Raw genomic sequence first — 18686 nt, forward strand, 5'->3', positions numbered from 1 at the left:
AAGACATGTGACAAACGTCACCGGGTCCGGGAATCGAACCCGCGACGGCTGCGTCGAGGACTCAAGGCCTCCAAATATGGGTTGCGCTACCCTCTACGCCACCACAGCACGCCCCAACAAACTGTGTTTTATTGAGATTTTCTCTTACACTACAATGTGCAACTCCTTATCAGCCTGTTTGTATTGATCCCTGGAATTTATGTCTGTTGTTAATAAAATTGTGTCGGCAACATGTTGAAAGTGCGAAAAAGTCGAGGCGGTGCACATATGAAGAGATTACCGGTGGTCCAGGGGGTCCTGGTACGCCAGGAGGGCCCTTGAAAAACAAAAAGAAAAGATTTACCACATCGTATTAAGGACGCACACACACAAACATACAGATGATTTACACTGACCTGCGGTCCTCTCACTCCTGTCCTGATTAACAAGTCGCTCTTTCCAGATCCTTCCATATCCTTTGAAAAAGAAACAAAGAAAACAGTCTTGTTTATAAAATGCTCTAATGTTGTGAATGAAGAACCCACTCTTCTTTTCTAATGTACCCTTATGTTCATCCAGGTCTCAGTTCATTTCATTCCTTATGCTAGCAGTTGTTTATATGGTCTGTGTTTGACATAAACTACGATCACCTCTTCGAGGACTTTGGTTCCTGGAGGGCCAGGTGGGCCAGGGGGTCCTGGTGGGCCTGCAGGTCCCTTTCTTCCTGGTCGACCATTGGGCCCTCGGAGTCCAGGAGATCCTGGTGGGCCCGCATCTCCACTTTCACCCTAAGGAGACAAAAGGCACACAGATCACGAAGGCTGACACATTCAACAGAACAGCTGTTTTGTTACTCACCCAACAATGCATTTGGGGGGAAATCAACACAGTTTATTCACGTGAATCACGTCCTGTAACTGTTTGAAGTTAATTCATTACCTTTGGTCCAGGTGGTCCGGGTATCCCTTGGTCACCCTGAAGGTATAAAAATACAACATGAACAAACTAAACCAAACAAACAAACAGACATTCCTTTGTGGTGACGGTCAACATCTCTTCCATCTGCCTTGTTTACTGACGGCCAAAAAAAAAGAAAAGCAAATCAAAACGGTCTAGAAAACAGTCAAATCTATTGTGTGCTGTTATCAATTTCACAAAGACGACCGTACCTTTGGTCCAGCACCCCCTGGTGGGCCCGGGGAGCCATCTGCCCCTGCAGGACCCTGGATGCAAAAACACAACCAGCCACAAAATAAATGGCTGCTAAGGAACAACGAGAAAGTGAAAAGTAGCACAGCGCATGCTAACATGGAGACAAAGCTCTCTGTTGATCCCTCAGGCTTCCCAGCTGGGATCAACACCGAGTTTCACAGAGAACAGAGGAAGGGAATAACGACAGTAGCTTTTATGGAGACATGAAATCATCCATGGGATTGTTACACTGAACCACATGCAAATCTAGACCGCTACATGACTTAGCTACATGTAGCATGACGGTAGCGGTGTTAGCAACTGGAGGGGCGTGGATAAGTTCTTCATCTATCTAGTATTCAGCCATGTTTGTCTACTGTTTAATGCAATCCGCCCACCTGTCCATGCAAAGGGTGACATGCGCATCCCTGAAGGTGCCATTAACGGCAAAAGTTTCAAAGGTTTTCGAGTAGAATGTGCTGCTCCGGGTAGTTATTAGGACACGAGTTGTTCATTTCACAACAATATTGACGTTAAACAATATTCCTCCATTATTCAAGCAACATGACAGTGTAGGAAAATTATTCGGATGCTAATCTGCCCTGCCAGCAGTTCATCTATACCAGATAAGACTTATCTAGGTAGGGTTCAAACTGTGCCAGCGTTAGCATAGCCACTGTTTGTTCTTTCAATTGTTCATGAACAAAAAACAGGAATAGTGGATCTTATTTGCTCTTCAATATGACGCATCACAATAAAAACAACGTTTTCATGCTTCCTGTTTTACGTTGAGATCAAATGTGCAAAATAAAAAAAAAAAAAAAAATGAACCACAGGAATCAGTTTGATTTGAACATAAAACTGAAGTTTACCTGAAAGTTGTTTCAGGTAAACTTCCACTGGGCCCAGATCTCCACCAAGAGACGCAGCCACTGAAATCAGCCAGTTCTTATTCATAGAAATTGTTTGAACTTCACATCTTGGGGTAAGCCCCTCCGTTACTCAGAGGCTTTTATCTCATATGACCAATCCTGATTGGCTGTCGATTGTGGTGCCTGATGTGCCCATTTTATAGTGACAAAAAGTCAGAATGGATGCATGTCCAGTCAGCAGTTAAAGTCAGCACAGACGGATTGCAGTAAAGACAATGAGTGTCGACAATGTTAAGTCATTATCGCTTGACATTTGAAGCAGTGACACTAAAGGGCAAATATCATCATATTTTAGAACCGCAAAGGTAATCTTGAAACTGTGAAACGAAACTAAATTACAGAACGCCCAACGTGAAGAAAGTTTTTGATGTGAAATCTACATCGCGATTCTCCTTGGAGAATGCTGAAATGACTAAAATTATGACCCCGTTTTATGGAAGAATTGTGAAATGTTTCTGTTCGGCGATCACTCAAATGTTCAGCAAGAATATTTTCTGAGGCACAATGCAACAAGAATGCAAAGGACAGGGGACTAGACCTCTCTGTAGACGTCAGAAAGCCACTGATCAGTGAGGGAAAAGAGACTTTAATCGAGTTTTTGAAGAATAGAAAGAGATTGTGTGATCTGATACATCCAGATGGACCCTGTTACAAAGTGATCTGCGCATCACTGTCAGTCAAGTCTTGGTTCCGGACGATTAGGTACCCAAAGAATGAGTTCACCAACTACCTGAATGCAAAATAGCACAATGTTCTTCCATCAGTGGGTATTGGGTATCATTGGGGGAGCGCCTAGAAATAGTTTGTGCTGAGGTCTGAAGGGATCTTCTTTCATATGACACCAACCATGTTTAACTCTCTCCAAGGTGTTGACCTTTTTCCTGACTTCCTCACTGGACAAACCACTACATTAATCTCTGTTGTATGAACTGACGTTCAAACCGGCAACATTACTATCACTGCTTTACCTTTAGGCTTTGTGTCCTGCACAAACCTCCATTGTTCTTGGGAAATGTTTGACTGCATATTTGGCTGCCGTTCTTGACTTCAGAAAGGAAAATGAACACAGCTCAGTCGCTGCAATCCCAAAAAACGAAGAGCTGTAAAAAATGATGATACAGGCCCCCCGAGAGTTTGAATTTGAAAATCAAGCAGAGGCATTCAGCAGGAATTTCATCACTGCGACAAATGTGTCGTCTTCATTACGTCTTTACGGAGTTGGGGCACGCTACTCATGCACTGGATTGCACCTCTGTCATTCATTGTTCCCTTATTCCTGGATGAAACCAGGCCAGTATACCTCGCCCGAGCCCCAGCCAGACTCAAGCCCAGAACCCGAACCGACACCGGAGGCGGAACTAAAATCAGAACCGGAACCAGTGGCAAGTTTTGTATTGAGAACTGACGGCAGCTCTGGACTCAGAGCTGAACCAGCAGGCCCAGAGCCACTTGAGTCATCCTCAAATATCTGCAAGAAAGTAGAGCAGACAGAGAAACGGCAAGAGTGTAGGAGATGGATGGACAGGAAACATGAAGTTACAATAGGATGGGGTGACAGTAAAACATGGATACCACAGAGATGACAGAGACAAATGTAGATATAGAGGTTATACACAGAATCAAACGTCAACGTGGTGGCAGAACCTGTATCTTGATTGGAAATACAATGAGTGAACCATTTTTAGATTTACAGTCTGATAGATATAAAACATGGATGACTGAACGCAGTAGTATAGACATACACAATTTATGTTTTTCTACTCGTATCTAAATGCATCGTAAGTTGACAGGTGACCTACTGGGATGCCCTGTTCGCCTGGAGGTCCATCACTGCCAGGTGCACCCAGGGGTCCATTATAGCTGGGGATCAGTTCTGATGACAGTTGGGGTGCAGGAGGCCCGGGTGGTCCCGGAGGCCCCGGAGGACCTGCTGGCCCCTGGAAATCCAACAGAAATGAAATCATCTCAAATCATCGTAAACGTTTATTCGTCTTTGGCTCTTACCCTGATGAAAATACTGTCGGTGTCCAGATCCTCAAAGCCAGAACCAAGGGCATCTGGTCCATACTAAAACACAAATACGATGTTTGCTTTAATTAAAAATATGAAGGTCATTTTACAAACCATTTGTAAAATGTAATCATTGTCTGCTCACTGGGACATTGCGGGATCTGGGAGGTCCTGGGGGTCCCGGGAGACCGGGGGGGCCCGGCAAACCAACGCCTGGGTCGCCCTGTCAACAGAGAAGACATAATCCAAACATTTACTTTTCCTGTCTTTTATCTTGTTAAATTTTAATTAGGAGACTTAACATTTTTTGGTTAATGCCATTAATCTTTTTTAGATGAAATGCTTTGCTAAGAATTAAATCTAAAACCTAATCAATGCCAGAACAGAAACAACCTTTAAGTTCTCCACTTATAGTAGTTTAGGTGTTCTTTTTATCTTTGCTAACTTTGAAAAATATTGCAGATTTCAAATTAAACATGTGTTATGTACAGTCTATAAAAAGTGCAGCTGGTTATTCCACTCCTTAATCATTTCACACCTTTAATGCTGGTTGCTCAGTCTTTAAGGTAAAGAAATTCTGCTTCTACTGCTGGACATTTCTGGCCAACCATGTGCAGAGTTGGGTATTAACTAGCTAAATTTACTCAATTACATTTACCTGAGTCAAATTTTATTTTTATTTTTTTTGAAAAAATTCCCTTTTAGGAGTATTCTTACTTTATTTATAATTGACTAATGTTATTATAAAGTATTACTTCTCTTACTTGAGTAAGTAACCTACTACCCACTGAATGAAGAACAAATATGCTTTCATCAAACATTCCCTAAAGACACATACTTGCAGTTTTTGTTAAAGTTTCATAAGTTGTTTTTTTTTTGAAGAAATTGATTTGGAAAAATTTTCTTCTGCCTAATTTTGTTATTTTTTTGTTACTTCTATCAATTATTGACATTTTCGTCTTCAAAAAAAAAACAAAAAAAAAAACAACTAAATTTCCACTTTATATTTTTGGCCATCTGATGTAATTTTTAAATATTAAGGGATTGATCACTTGATCAGTTACTCAGTACTCCAGTAGACTTTTTACCAAATGGTGTTTTTTTTACTCTCACCTGAGTAATTTCTTGGATGGCTACTTTTTACTTTTGCTTGAGTACTAATATTTTGAAGTAGTGCTACTCTAACTTGAGTACATTTTTTGGGTACTTTCTACCGACCTCTGGAAAATGGTGGTACAAACTGGTGTGGGGCAAATGGACTCTAAAACCATCACTGATGTGATTTCTGGACAGTACGAAATGATCATATTGGGCCAGTCTGGAACATATGCAAACAGTACTGAAAACACATGCAAATGTTGCAGTAAGCCTGGGATCATTTGTAGATGCACCTTGTCTCCTTTAGCTCCAGCCTCTCCGCTCAAACCTGGAAATCCCTGTTGTCCTTTTTGACCCTGACGGGAGAATCGTATCTCCGTTACTCAAACGTCCTAAACAACAGCAGTGCAAACACAAATAAAGCAGAATTCCAAGTATTAAGATACTCACCACTTCACCTTTTTCACCTTTTCCTCCCTGCAAAAGGCGAAAGTGAAAGATTCGGAAGGTTAGGAAAAAAATGGCCAAACAACAAACAACAAAACTCTTATAATTGTTTGAGACTTGCAAACTGTTCTGAAACCAGTTAACACACAAGACTACAGTATTTTGTGTATGTACTGCGACAAAGGGTGCTGCATTAAATACTCTAAATTACGGAACAACTGAGAATTTAGGGATGAAACTTCAATACGAATTCTGCTCTGTTCAGCCGCACAAAGTGAACGACTCTTCATCAGCGCAAACAAAGCATCTGCATAGCAAAGCACAACATTAAGTCAAGTTATGCATACATATGAAATATATATTTCAGAGTTGTGATGCTTTCAGGAAAGGCTCTGTGGCAATGTGATGTACCTGCTGCTCAAATGGTGTGAGATGTTTGGGAAGCCGAAGGTATTTACTTAAAGCAGCAGATCTTCTTGCGCAGCTGAAATGCGAGTTAGTGAAACAAACGAAACCTTCTGTCCATCGCTGCCTGGTGTTCCCGGGGCTCCAAGAGGCCCTTGTGGCCCAGGTTTCCCACGGCCCTCTTTGTGTACGTAGCGAGGTCCCGGAGAGCCAGGAGGCCCAGGAGGCCCCGGCGGTCCACGGTCTCCTGGTTCCCCTTTCAAGCCAGGCCTGATGAGAACCTGTACATTTCAAGTCTTTAGAGCCTAAGTTTATATTGGCTAAACTGGAATTCAGTCTGTATGTGTTTTTATATGATTGAGACAAATAGGTCACTGACAGAATAAATAATTAAAAAAAATTCAAAAGTAATTCAGTGGGTATTTTCTAATAGCAAAACGATGTGTGTGCTCACGTGTCCAGGTCGCTCTCCTGCCTCTTCTGTTTGATGAGACTCTGGACACACAACATGGTGTATGCGCATAATAATTCACACATCATAAATAAATCAGCAAAGAAATAAAGAAATGAATAATAAATGAAAGTCCAGCTGCTGATTTTTCAGACATTATAAAATGAGGCCTAAAGTGAACAGCTTGTAAGTCTTTCTTTGCAGTACTTTTACTTATGGGTAAAATTAACGATGCCGAGCAAAAGTTTTCACATTTTATCACATCGTAAAAGTTCCAGATAGTCTGAAAAGTGAACTTTTAAAAAAATATGCCACAACTTGTGAGACCAACATTTTTGCAACAGTCACAGAGACAAGTCATTTGAGTTATTATGACTCTACCAGGGTTTCCTATCTAGAGATTGCAACATTTGCCCTCAAGTCCAACTAGATGGGGAGTGACTAGATAGACTTGAAACAGCTGATTTCATAAGTTAGATTTAGGTCCTAACCTTTTGTGGAGTATTCCAACACTTGAATATGTTTTAGCTCGTCTCCCTCGTTTGTGCTGGTTTCAGTGGTTTTGAATCGCCTGACAGGTTTACCATCAATCCGTCTTCCCATAAAATACAACCAGCTGCTGCTAGAAGTGTCTCCACCTCCATGTTTCACTGTGGGGATGGTGTGTTCAGGGTGCGGTGCAGTGGTTGTTTTCTGCCACAACGATTTTTTTAAATATGCCAAAAACCACGACTATTTCCTCCTCTGAGCAATGCACCTTCTTTGAGTGTTTGCCACGGCGCCGAATGGCAATTAGGATTTTGTTTATGGCTTTCCTCCAGCTATTTTTCGCTTCTTTCTGCCCTTCTTCTGTGAAGCCCAGATTTCTGGAGTGAAGAACGAATAATTCAGTGTTAGAGTTCTCCTGCCTGAGCTGCGGTTTTCTGCATCTCCTCCAGAGTGGCCACGTTGCTCTTGGCTGCTTCTATGGTTGACGCTCTCCGTTACGATGGACAACTACGTCTCGGAAGGCTTGCAATCGTGCCTTACTCCTTCCGTTTTCAGGTGTCGAATTGAACAGTACTTTTTGGGATCTTGAAATCTTAAAATATTGGTTTCAAACGAGGAAGATGACTTCCACTTGCAACTAAAGTAAAGTGAACTAAAACCAAATGTGACTCACATTCTTTAGATTTTTGTTGTGAAACACTTTAAAAACCATGTGCCATTTTCTTTCCAATTCACAATTGTACGTTACCGTGGGCTGTCAACCAAATCTCGACAAAATTCACTAACGTTTGCAATGTGACATAATGTGGAAAATCTCTGGCATAAATTCTTTAACGAGGCGGCCTATTAAGAAAGTGAGGCTCCCATGTTAGAAAATAAATCATTTCCACTGGTAACATTAAGAAGTCTCTTTCTCACCTGTTATCAGCAGATCCCCATTGGCTGCTGTTGGAGTCATGTGACCAGAATACCCATCAAGCTCCACCTCTGGTAAAACAGTGGGCGGAGCTTCAACAGGGGAGCTGCCCTCAGCCTCCGGAGAGACGACCTTGAACAGAGAAGATCGTTAAAAGTGGATTGTTGTTGGTGAGCTCAGAGGTTCTTCCTGTAGGAAGCAATAAATAAATAAATAATAATGGTAGTGAGAGAAGTGACTATCCAACTACATTACACATGATTTCAGTTAAGACAGTGTCAGATATTACCAGGTTTCTTATATGAATGTTCATAAATTCTTTCCTACATCTGTTTACAAACAACAACAACAAAAAACCTTCAGAAATAAGGAATCTGCTGGGAGTTAGGAGATCTAAAGTGTAGATTAACTACTGCAAATGTTTAAAACCTCCTTAATATGTAGAAGCTACTATTCTGCTTTAGAAAGAAAGTTTCCTTTGAAGATTCACCCTTTATAGTTGATTCTGGGTTTGTTTTGGGTCAAACTGACTTCCTGCCTGTGGGAGAAGCAAAGAACAAACATGGAGAGAAGAGAGCCACCTACTGGCCGTTTGACGCCATCTCCCCTTTTTCTGGAGTCCACCTCTGTCTCTCTGTCATCCAGAGGATCGTCTCCGCTCGCATACCCCGAGGCCTGTGTTCAGCAGAAATTTAACGTTTGTTGAAAAAGGTAAATGTTGTAGCGTACCCCTCAGAATGAAGGTTTGAGGCTTTACTGATGAACAGTGAGGTTTATTGGAAATAAACCCTTAGTTTCACTGTAAGAGCTCGTGCCTTTGTCAAGCGGGCTGCAAATAACAAGACACATTTTAACGACACTGTTGAAACTAAAGCTGCCGTTCTGTGATACAGTATACACAGGGGAAGTTGTCTTTTCAAAATAAACGCCTCAAATCCAAAACCAGGAGTCAACAATGTAAATAAAACGAAGTAAAGGCAATAAGAGAATACAGCAAATAAAGAATTGAATTTGGTGTTATTTTCAGATGTCATGTCGAGAAACAATTAAACTATCGCTATGCAAAAAGACTTTAGATATGCCTCATTTTTTGGATTTTGCATAAAAGATTGCCGAAAGTTAAACAATTGTTGCACAAACAACATATCTGCAGATAATTGTAATCACTGATCCAATTTTCAGCCTTTGCGTACGACCATTTTCACTCCTTTGCAACAGTTGTATTGGCAAATAACAGACGTTGGCAAATAGTTGTATAGTTGCGATTGGTCAGTTTCAGCAAGGTACACAATCACGCAATAATACTCTGACTGAGAATAGCTAATAAAGTATGAGAATTTAATATCAAAACATCAAAATATCTATTGTCAAAGTAAAAGCTTAAAAGAACTCATATTTCTTTGTGTGCAAAGCGTAAAGAAATCGTCCTTGCTCGTAATTTTGCCCTGCATTTGGTTTTTTTCCACTTACTGATTTTTTGATTTTTTTTTACTTTTCAAAAATCACACAACATCAATAGTTCTTGAACAGAAAAACAAAAATAATATCAACAACTTCCCGGTAAATTGTTGATCCACTAGAGGGCGCTCCAGCCTTACATGCCCGCTGGTTCTAGCCCATATATCTGCTGTGTTTGAGTGACTCACATACAGATCGTCCTCCTCACACTGCTCCTCTGCTGCTCTGGGATCATCCCTTATGATCATCTGCTGAACAGAACCCTGAAGATGGAAATACATAGAAAATAAGACAAAGCTACTGTTGTCACACCAGCTACTGACTTGCGTAAAAAAAAAAAAAAAAGGAGAAAAATGCCATCGCTTCCTTACGGTGATCCCTATCTAATGAGGGAAAATTATTTGGATTCGATTTCTCATTTGGATTATGATTTACCTTCACAAACATGAATTTGACAAGGAAACCTGTAATTAGTAATTATTTGTTGGGCTCCTGTAAGTGACTTCTGTTTCAGAAAAATTGTGCACTTCTTTTTTTTTTTTATTAACGGTTAAACATTGGGTTCTTTGGTAACAGAACCAGGAGGGAGACTCAGACGCTTTATTCTGGAGAACCCCGAAGCACTTCCAGGTCAGAGGGTAAACAGTTCTGGGTCTGCCGGCAGCAGAGGCAGAACTGCTGCTTTACTGTACTCCAAAATGACAAAAATTTGTATTTTACGATCGCATTTGCTTATGTAAAATGTGCTTCCAGTAAGGTTTGCTAATCTATTTTTGACTTTTTTTTTATATGTGTTCAAAGTATGATTACATTGCAAAGAAGTTACATAACATTTCCTGTTGTAAAGACGTGACTTTGCACAGATAGCACCTGATTTATGCACAGCCAGTGAGATTCATAGACGGCTGCTGTAAAACTGGTCTTCCATTGTTTCAACTTTTAAATCCCGCCTCATCAATAAAGTAAAAGCAAAAGAATATATAGCAAAATGTATACTAGTTTCACATATTTTCAGAGATATTGTTTTTGAAGTTTGATATTTTGATTTTCTTCTGTTTAGAAACTGCATTTTGAAATTTCCATTCGTCTGTTCCCACTGCTAGAGAACTAAAGAAAAAGAACTGAGTACAATGTGGTTTAAGGCCATGTACAGATGAAATAATTCAAGAAGTTAGATATATTTACATGTCCATGAAGCCTGTAAGTGTCTTATATTCTTAAATGTAAGAAATTCCTTTTCTTAAAGTGTCATAAAGAACATAAATACTGTATCACATAACCGACTGCTTTTCTCTTGTTTTGGTCAGTAGATTGCATAAGTGGCGGTGCATTTTGTGAGAAAAACGCAGAAAAGCCATAGGTTCCTTTCATCATTAATCATCACATTTACGGTGCCCCAGTCCATAAACGCGCTGACTGGAAAAGGACGCCATGCCACACGGTACCGGTCCACAGCACCGAGAACAAACCCGCTCTGTGACCTAGATAGAGCCGAGTTGACAAACTGCTGCTGAGTGGGCTCACATTCTGCCTCTCATGCTTCATGTAGCCCATTGAGGAAGTCAGGCCACTTTGAACAAATGCTAAATGAAGTGATAATGACTACACTGGCTCACCACGGCAACAGGAATGGATCACGTTCAATTGGTAGCCAAGTTGGTGTAATATCATGGCTAGGGCTTTAAAAACCCGCCTATTCTAAATAATGGATTCACACGCGTTGTTGGCCATTTCACAATCTAAACAATCTTGTTATGAAATCAAATATGTTTTTTTTCCTTTGTGGAAAACTACTTAGGGGTTACCCTAACTGGCATAATCCAAGCCCTTGACTGGACCACAACTAAGACATGCTGACATTTTGGACTTCCTCGTCTGTTATCGGTTTACTCCCCCGTGGTTCTTTGCTGTCCTCTCCTGCCTCTCCCCGCTCTTCCGTCCTCCGCCTGTTTTTATTTTTCCCCTCTCATCTTGCCCTCTCCCCGTCTCTGATCTTCTGAAACATGCAGGACAGAACGGGCAGCAGAGGCAGTCCCACCGGGTGCATGGGAATCTGTGGAATGCCGTTCCCGGTTTTCGGAAAAACTTAGCAGTTAAATTGACTGTTTGTAAAAAAAATTTTTTTTTCAAAGAAATGGCGATGTTATTGGTTAATAAGGTGCGTAAGACCTGTAATGTCTTTGACTGTATTTAAAGTGCCAGTTCCAGCGGCAGCTGGAAATATATAGGATGGATCTTACATACATCTATGTCTACATAAAATATTTAGATAACTATTACTAGAAAACCATTAAACTGATCAAATTCAACGGCTATTCCTCTGAAGGCAGGAAACAGGCTGAAATTTCCATATTGCTAAACATTCAGATGCGCCTTTTGAGACGACTTTCATTTGATATCCACAATAACGAAAGGCATCACTTTCTGTCTCCGCGTCCAGGATGGCGGATGAATTAAAGCCAGAACAGAGACGGGTTAATTGGACCGAATGCTGGAACATTTCCAGAGGAGAGAGACGAAGTTTCAGCTCTGCAGCATGATAATGAGAGGCCCATGGGCACACAAACAGTGACACGTTCGCTATCTTTATTTAGAAAAAAAAACATTTTTGTAACCATTCAGCAGATATATAAAAGCAGAGAAAAACACACCAGCTGTATGGATAATGTGTTTTACTCACCTCAAACTTATCGAGGCCTGTGCTTCCTGCGTTTGCGACAAAAATGCCAGAGTTTTGTGAAAAGGTGAGTTTCTCTGGCCTGCGATGGAAAGTCGTCCTCTCAGCCTCACCGCAGTCCATATAAAGACGCACCTGGTTATCCTCCACCGCCAACTGCGGCACAGGAAACGCTATTTAATACAAATATATTTTACTGTTTGTGTTCTTTTTCTTTCTAATCCACTCATACATTCAGTGTTTTCTATGTGTCATAAAATTCAACAGCTAAAGGTCTCTGGCTACTTCTTTATCTTTGTTGTGTGCCACATCCAAAAATAACAAAGTGTCATCTCCATTTAAAATTAATATTAAGCTAATTTTGAGCTTAACCCCCCCTAAGAACAATTATCTAGTAATCCTAACCCTAGATTTTATTATCGTAAGAGAAGTGGCTGTGGACTGCCTGCTCTGTGTCGGTGTAGTAAAACCAGAAGAAAATGAAAAAATATCTATCTCTGTTACTTATTTCACTCAAGTCTAATCAAACATCTTTCATAGAAGACCTGCAGTGCTGGTCACTGATCGTCACATGGAGGATAAAAAATTGACTAGTTAGTACAAAAAAGGATTTCCCATTACTTAAAAATGCTGCTTTGTGCGGCCATCTTGGACTCTTTAATACAGTGGTGTTGCTACAGGCCAGACGCCAGGCAGAGGATTTGATACAAAGAGTTTGTGGAACATGTCAAAGTATCAGGAATGTACTCATCAAAGGTTAAAGATAAATGTTTTGATCACATCCATTCATGAGTGAGATTTCACTTTTTGTTCCATGCTGCACAGCATTCTGAGGGAAACCAAGAATTTACAGGAGGAACTGTGATGTCACAGTCACACTCTGACGTCACGCTGCCGCTCTGAGACGTCAGAGTGCGAAACTGTGACATCAGAGTGTTGCACTGTGACGTCACAGTACCACTGTGACGTCACAGTACCACTGTGATGACACAGTGTCTCTGTGATGTCACAGTACCTCTGTGATGTCACAGTACCACTGTGATGTCACAGTACCTCTGTGATGTCACAGTACCTCTGTGATGTCACAGTACCTCTGTGATGTCACAGTACCTCTGTGATGTCACAGTACCACTGTGATGTCACAGTACCTCTGTGATGTCACAGTACCACTGTGATGTCACAGTACCACTGTGATGTCACAGTACCTCTGTGATGTCACAGTACCTCTGTGATGTCACAGTACCACTGTGATGTCACAGTACCTCTGTGATGTCACAGTACCTTTGTGATGTCACAGTACCACTGTGATGTCATAGTGCCACTGTGATGTCATAGTGTCTCTGTGATGTCACAGTGTCTCTGTGATGTCACAGTACCGCTGTGATGTCACAGTGCAATGTGGTTGTCTTCACAACATGAAGTTCTTAAAGGGCCAGTCCTTTTGCCAAGTTCCACCATTGTGGTTTTGCTTGTTTGAGAACAAATTGATCCATTTTGACCTGGGATGTTTCACACCAACAATGTGTCAATCCACTCCTTCCAGTGCTTTTCCCTCCAAGTGGGGGGACTGTGTTCTGACTGTGTTCTGACTGTGTTCTGACTGTGTTCTGACTGTGTTCTGACTGTGTTCTGACTGTGTTCTGACTGTGTTCTGACGAGTTCAGGGTCTAAAGCAGAACTTGTTCAACAAAGAGTGCATAAACTCCTGTAATTTGTTGGGTGATCTAATGAAAGCAGCAGAATATACTTTCTGGATTTTGACACTAAATGTTGTCAATTCGTCTGATTTAAAAAAAAAATGTATTTGTTATAAAATTATTTTGCTATTTTTTTTAATCACTTTTGTCAGACAAAATTGGTGTCAATCAACTCGACCATGTTTGTGCTGGTTTGTGCAACAACTCTTTTGGTTTGTGCTGCTTTGGTTTTGAAGATTTGGATGGAATTTGAAAGGTCACTCTGATGTCATAAGAAGTGACATCAGAATGGCCATGGGAAGTCTGCACCGTGTCAGTGTTTGTCAGTCTGTCAGCGCCAAAAGGTCACTGGACGACCTTTTGACCTTTAAACTTTCATGAATATCTTCAAAGCCACAGCAGCACAAATAAAAAAATTTGCTGCTCAAACCAGCACAAATGTAACTCAAATGTTTGACAGCATTTTTGTCTGATTTAAAGAAGGTGGGGGGGCAACTTCACTCAGTTAAGTTAGATTTTATTATCTTAAAAGAAGAGTATTTATGTATGTCAGAAAGAAACTGGTAAAAAAAAAAAAAGAAATTCATACAACACGAGCAACTAAAAACAACTGACAGGGATTTAAAAAATGAAGACGACTATTTTCTTTAGCGGCCCACCGTGAACCGTGTCCACTGGTCTGTCATGTCTGGGACGCTGAAGGCAGCAGCTTTGTGGCTCTGGGACGCCTGCTCCGTGTCGGTGTAGTACAGAACGATTCGCTGGAGGCCTCCGTGGACCGGCGTAAGGGCCAAACCCAGCTCCACTACCTTCTGATGGGCGTCTGTGATGGCAAACAGGACGCCTCCTCTCTGGGAGGTCGGACGCACCTGAAGGGGACGGAAAGAACAGGGACATCAGGGACGCTGGATGACATATTCATTTTACATACATGAAGATTTTAAGCTCAAAAGCACTTAATAAAGGAGGGACACTGTTTAAAATCAGTACCCTGCTGACTCCATCCAATAACAGAACGGAGTTAGAAAGTGTCTCGGCTTCGAATCGGTACCGTGACAATGATGGCAAAGTCCCTGTAGAAAGGCCCGGGCACAAATGTCCGCGTGAGTCGGCCGACGTTGGCGTTGCTTCCGAAGCTGTACGCTGGAAACCCCTGGAAGCCGTTAGTGAAGAAGACGGCGGGAGGCAGAGGGATGCCAATCAGATCCATCAGGTCCAGACGACTTCCTGAAGCTTTCTCTGACGGAGACAACGCAAAGGTGAAAAGGTCAACGACACAGAGCAACTCTGGGCGAAAACCCGATGATCCATCACCAACTGCTCAGTTAGGGAAAGGAGGCGTTGACGTTTTTACTTCAGATGCAGACACTGACGCCTCGTGTTGTGTCGAAGACATTTCTAACAGCTGTGCAGATCTGTCTGCTGCCTTGCTAATTCATCCCGGAACGTGGGACTAAAAGAGCAGAAGTACGCGCGAATCGCTCCGACGCGGCTTTAATTTGGGCTGACCTGATCAGGAGGACCACGCATCGCTGCCCTGCCTCACACAGACATAATCCCTCCAAACAGAAAAGCACGCACTGTGTGTGTAGTAATTAGAGTATTCTCGGTGTGTGTGTGTGTGCGTGTGTGTGTGTGTGCGCGCATCCCCTCTTTGTCCCCTTCCCAAGGAGCCCGTCTCCCATAGCAACAAGATCAGCATTCTGGACAGGCTAGCCCCTTCATCCTATGTTTCTGTCACGTGCACAAACACACACACACACACATGGAAAACTCACACTCTAGAACACACACAAAAACCAGACCAGACCAGACAGGCCAGCATTCGCTTGTCTCTAATTCATCGGTCCTAACGAGTGGAAACCAGTTTGATTAGAGGTTTGTGTGCTTGCGTGTGTGTGTGCTTGCGTGTGTGTGTGGGCGTACTGCTGCGCATCACTCACACAACTACATGTTTAAAAGTTTATTATTGCCAACAGAGGTGGAAAGAGGTGCAGACAAAGTCCACGTGCATAAACTAAAACTCTCCTAAGACCTCACACCTCCAGTCCAGATGTGCAGGCCTGGAGCTTCTGCAATGGCCAAAAAGAGCAGATGAACTCCGAGAGACCTGAGGTTTTTGACCAGCCTGACCAGCGAATAGTTCAGTTTTGCTCCTGTGCTGTGAGGTCATTATTTTATTTATTTTTTATTTTTTCCCCACCAGGGGGTCCTTTTTGTGGGCTCTAGTGTCCCTTATACCACAGTAGGCTGACAGGAAAGCGGAAAAGAGAGCGGGGAAAACACAAGTCTATAAAGATCACGTTCCCTACGTTTGTGTCATCATCAGATTCCAGCAGAGTTCAGTAGTAACCATGGTCACATTTACTCAATTACATTTACTTGAGTAACTTATTTTTAAAAAATTCACTTTCAGGAGTGTTTATACTGTGCTGTACTTTTTACTTTTACTTGATTAAAAGTATGTTGTATTAGTGCCACTCCTACTTGAGTCCAATTTTTGGATACTCTACCCACCTCTGGGTTCTGGCAAATCAAGATCCAGTGGTTGAAACGAGGAGTTTTAGCTGTTTACTACTCTGGTTAAAACAACGCCAAAAAGGAGAGGCAACAGCAACAACCAAGCATGTCAACACAAACATGCCACTGTCAAGCAAAGTGAAGGATGATGGGCTGCAGTGCCATTGAAACTCCTCAGTATAACGTACTTGAATATCTTCAAATGGTAAAGCTTGATTAAATCTGAGTGATAAAACCAAACAAACCCCCATCAAATCCATGAAAGAATGGCTAGAAGAACAAGAATCAAGGGCGATCCAGAGTGAAATCTGGACTTCAACCTGATTGAATTGCTGCAGTGGATCATTGGGAGAGTTGGGCAGGAATTGAGATCTGTAAACCTCAGTGAGTGAAAGAAAAGCTTAAAAAATCTTATTGTGGGCGTCCTGCGGTGGCGATAGCACAACCCGCGTGTGGAAGCACGCGGGTTGAGTACTCGATGCGGCCGTCGCGGGTTCGATTCCCGGACCTGACGACGTTTGCCGCATGTCTTCCCCCCTCTCCTGTCAGCCTACTGTCATATAAGGGACACTAGAGCCCACAAAAAGACCCCCTGGTGGGAAAAAAATAAAAATCTTATTGTGAATAAAATTAAACATTTCCAACTCTGTAAAACTCCAAAACTGTGCCTTGTTATGTTCAGCATCTAAGCATTTAGTTTCAACTGTAAATATCAATATAAAAGGTTTTATTTATTTGTTTTAATTCCTTCCTTGTAGTTTTCATATTTTCTTTGAGGCTGGAAAAATCTAGCCTCGATTTTATCCTGGGGCTTCTTCATTTCTACACTTATCCATACTTATAAATAAAACTCCACACTTTTACAGATTTTTTTAAAGGACTATCTATCAAGACAAACCGTTTCTACCACCAACTATTAGAGCTTCTTTGATTTAAGCATCAGCCATACTCATAGCTCCATTGTGTGTACAAACCTCTGAGCTATTTCTGATTATTCGTTTTGTCGTTGCCAGTAAATATCTAACGCTCACCCATCCCCAATGCTCCATCCCTTTCACCATTGATTCAGCTTCATTCTCTGGTTTCCAAACACCAAGCAACCGGATCTGTCACTTGTCTAATTACAAATCTGGGGTCATGTTCTACCCTTGTCACAGTCCCTCCTCCTGTAGCTAATCCCTGTCATGTTGACCACATGAAAGCTTCCATCAGCTTGTTGAGTCTTGTAAAAACCAAAAATCACTGACTCCCTCAGTGTGGCCGTCTATAACCTTTTAATCCCTCTTCGACCCTGGCTGCCACATAAAAGCGTCCAGCTGCCTGAGCCACTCTCTCAAGTTTTCTTTTTTTGAGTCCGCAGATTTAGCTCGGACCACTTCATGGTCGACGTGTGTCACATACCTCGAATGCTCCCAGATCACCAAACACACTGGGAACATCGTCATTCTAAAAAAATATATATCAGCACACAACCTACAGATTCAGGACTACTTGGTGTGATGCTACTGGATATCTGACTCGATGCGAGCTAACTTGTAAATAAAAGGCTAGGCGGACAGACAAAATCAAGAATGTTAAACTGGCCATACATATACAGTTATTTAAATGTATGGTCCAGATTTTCTGGAGAATCTTTCTTGGAAGTTGTTGGCAATGGCCAATGAGGAAACTCAAGGAAATCTTAAACGTCAGTCAGATGAGGGCCCCGTTTCCAGCTGAGCTTAAGTGACAATGCTCGTATATGTGGGTTATGACACTGCTACCAATACATATTTGTACGATCAATGCTTTTTAAAGTTGTCCCTATGTTATGCTACAGTTATAAATGGCGGAACATGATGGCTGTATCAGCCCCTTACTGATTTCTGCTATTAAATATTTCAGATCGCTAAACAAGTTTAAATATCATAAAAATCTTGATTTTCCAAATCAAAGGTTGCCCACCTCACTTAATTTTCCCAAATCATATTGCTGCAACAGTACAGTCAAACCTTGTAGCATTATGAAATGTCTCATCACACAACCTGACATAGGCTAGAAGATCTCAAATTGCAACTCATCAAGCTTAGATGTAAAGAAATTCAAGAGCAGATGAGAAACTACATCGTTAACATGCATCGGTCTGGGAAGGGGTTACACTGCAAAAACACAAAACCTTACCAAGCATGTTTGGTCTAGTTTCAAGTGTAAATATTTCAGTACACTTGAAATAAGACAAAACTAGCTTACAAGTACATTTTAGCAAGCTATCTGAGTTTGTTTTAAATCAAGCTGCTTAATATTGATGAAGAAGTTCTAGTTCCACTGGCAGATTGTTTCACTTACAGGAAAAAAGTCTTAATATAAGTGAAATATAGCACTATGGAACTAGTGCTTTAAAAATCAATACCAAGGAAATATTTACTTAAAATAAGCT

The 18686-nt window shown here is 41.5% G+C and overlaps 1 protein-coding gene across 6 annotated transcripts in view; it reads right to left on the reverse strand.

Annotated features, from left to right (window-relative positions):
* col15a1b (collagen, type XV, alpha 1b) overlaps positions 1 to 18686 on the reverse strand; it is a 52065-nt gene that overhangs the window by 15323 nt on the left and 18056 nt on the right. For all 6 annotated transcript variants that reach the window (XM_044133249.1, XM_044133248.1, XM_044133244.1 and 3 more), the window contains 18 exons: positions 14802 to 14989; positions 14410 to 14619; positions 12057 to 12209; positions 9565 to 9639; positions 8504 to 8593; positions 7921 to 8050; positions 6517 to 6557; positions 6173 to 6343; positions 5661 to 5687; positions 5504 to 5566; positions 4258 to 4335; positions 4107 to 4169; positions 3902 to 4039; positions 1149 to 1202; positions 919 to 954; positions 630 to 767; positions 396 to 455; positions 281 to 316 (listed from right to left, as the gene is read on the reverse strand). In XM_044133249.1, coding sequence (XP_043989184.1) covers positions 281 to 316; positions 396 to 455; positions 630 to 767; positions 919 to 954; positions 1149 to 1202; positions 3902 to 4039; positions 4107 to 4169; positions 4258 to 4335; positions 5504 to 5566; positions 5661 to 5687; positions 6173 to 6343; positions 6517 to 6557; positions 7921 to 8050; positions 8504 to 8593; positions 9565 to 9639; positions 12057 to 12209; positions 14410 to 14619; positions 14802 to 14989 — 1751 coding nt within the window. The remainder of the gene's footprint in view (positions 1 to 280; positions 317 to 395; positions 456 to 629; positions 768 to 918; positions 955 to 1148; positions 1203 to 3901; positions 4040 to 4106; positions 4170 to 4257; positions 4336 to 5503; positions 5567 to 5660; positions 5688 to 6172; positions 6344 to 6516; positions 6558 to 7920; positions 8051 to 8503; positions 8594 to 9564; positions 9640 to 12056; positions 12210 to 14409; positions 14620 to 14801; positions 14990 to 18686) is intronic.

The sequence above is a fragment of the Gambusia affinis genome, linkage group LG12, assembly GCF_019740435.1.
Source record: "Gambusia affinis linkage group LG12, SWU_Gaff_1.0, whole genome shotgun sequence".
Lineage (NCBI taxonomy): Eukaryota > Metazoa > Chordata > Actinopteri > Cyprinodontiformes > Poeciliidae > Gambusia > Gambusia affinis.